Source organism: Seriola lalandi, unplaced genomic scaffold, assembly GCF_002814215.2.
Source record: "Seriola lalandi dorsalis isolate HSWRI2012SDOR001 ecotype SW California unplaced genomic scaffold, Sedor1 jcf7180001973778, whole genome shotgun sequence".
NCBI lineage: Eukaryota > Metazoa > Chordata > Actinopteri > Carangiformes > Carangidae > Seriola > Seriola lalandi.
In genome coordinates this window covers 1-2,071 of record NW_019444444.1, presented here as the reverse complement: position 1 = coordinate 2,071, position 2,071 = coordinate 1, and the positions used below count along the sequence as shown (strand labels likewise).

Here is a 2,071-nt window from a genome sequence, read left to right as displayed (position 1 = left end):
ACCTACTACTCCTGCACCTCAGATGGACGCACAGACGGGCAGCTCTGGTGCTCTACAACCTCAGACTATGAGAAAGACCAGCAGTACTCTTTCTGTACTGAGAGGAATGGTGAGATGGAAACATGGGCTTTACAATTATATTGCTTTGGTACTGTGCTGATGTTGGCCTTTTTATGAAGTAATGGCTGTTTTCATCCACCACCAATATAATAATGATTACCTCCCACTTTCTTACTTAGTCTGTGAAACCTGAAAAGTAGATTTAGTTCTTCATCAATTTCTTGTGTTTTGATGTTTATTTATTTTACACTTTACTTTGAGTCCAGCAATTATAATCCCAATATAAACATTTAATACATGGTTTGTAACACACTATAACACACACTATAAAACACTGTAGTTGTAAGCATATATTTATTTTGTTTATTAATGTATTTGTCAATGAAGTGGAGGCTGGTGTATAATGAATGATAACAGTAAAATGCAGTTGTAATATTACATGATAAATGATAATTGTCAGTACATTACATTAATGTACACTCTACTACATTATAGTGTATTATAAACCAATTATTAAACATGTATATACTGCTAATAAAGGCAACTTAAAGTAGGGCGACTTAAAGTAATACATTACATCACTAAGTCTTTATGTTCCTTCTTTGGGATTCATGGATACTTGTTGTTTTTGGTATGAAAATGCTCATATTTTAAGCTTTCACAGTAACCACAGATGAACAATAACTGTTGTGTCTCCTTATTAATTCCAGCCATTGTAGCAACACGAGGCGGAAACGCCAATGGCGCCCTGTGCCACTTCCCCTTCCTCTTCGGTGGCCGCAACTACACCGACTGCACCTCTGACGGACGCCGTGACGCCATGAGGTGGTGCGGTACCACCCACAACTACGACGCAGAGCAACGCTTTGGATTCTGCCCCATGGCTGGTGAGTGTGTGCGCACTGCTTTTTATGATATATCAAGTATTTTTTTTCTAGAGTGGCTTTGAAACAATTCCAAATATTTGTATACATGATATGAAATTTAAAATAATTACATTAGTGAATATAGCTATAACCACAGAACAACCTCCTGAAGTGCAATGAAAGCATCTGCCAAGTTATTATAATGGCATAACCCTAAAAATGGGACACTCTTGGAGAAAGTGCTTTCAGCCCATTCAGCCCAAGCTGGGACATGTGGTCAAAGTTAGAAATGTTCAATTGCTACACAAACATGGTATGTATATCTTTCTGTTGAAAGCATTAAATTAAATGCTTTTGTCTTTATCTTGTTCCCATGGATGATAATGACTGTTGTTTGCATGGATCACTTGCAGATTAAATAGCTTTTAGAGAAGAGGGGGTTTATGGTCATGGGAGAGTAATAGCTCAATCAAGGTTGTTGCATAACACCATTACAATACAGAATGTTTAACCGGACCACAGAGAATTCCCCGTGCGAACGCACACAGCTGCATGTGAATGCTCAGACAGATGCGTCAGAAACAAGCACTGCAAGCACACAGAGCAGAGACTTCTTTGTTTTCATTTCTTTTTTCCTGTCTTTCTTCATGTAGCCCATGAGGAGATATGTACCACCAACGATGGAGCGATGCACCGTGTAGGCGACAAGTGGGACAAACGCCATGATGTCATGGGTCACATGATGGAGTGCACATGCCTGGGGAACGGCCGTGGGGAGTGGAGCTGTATTGCTCACTCACAGCTGCGAGGTCAGAGAACTAACTGTGTTTGGATTTGAAACAAAACTGTTAAAGTCTTGTAGAAGTTGAAACAGTCACAGAACTCATGCAGCCTGACATTGGAGCATAAGAGGTGTGTTTTTGTTTGTCTCATGCTTCTACATGTGCAGACCAGTGTATTGTTGATAGCTTGACCTATGAAGTAAACCAGGAATTCTCCAAGCGCCACGACGAGGGCTACATGATGAACTGCACCTGCTATGGACAGGGACGTGGACGCTGGAAGTGTGACGCTCTCGGTGCGTTCATGGCTCAATAGCTCAGCTGTTGGGGAATTAAATACTCAGCGCTTTGCCACTGAGAATT

General features: G+C 40.7%; 1 protein-coding gene across 1 annotated transcript; it reads left to right on the top strand.

Annotated features, from left to right (window-relative positions):
• Positions 1–6: 6 nt before the first annotated feature.
• On the top strand, positions 7–2,004 carry LOC111652865 (fibronectin-like; the record flags this gene model as incomplete). The annotated part of the gene is made up of 4 exons (XM_023403257.2): positions 7–109; positions 771–947; positions 1,580–1,735; positions 1,876–2,004. Coding segments are annotated over exons 2-4 (352 nt in total), but the record flags the coding sequence as incomplete, so codon positions are not given.
• Positions 2,005–2,071: the final 67 nt, after the last annotated feature.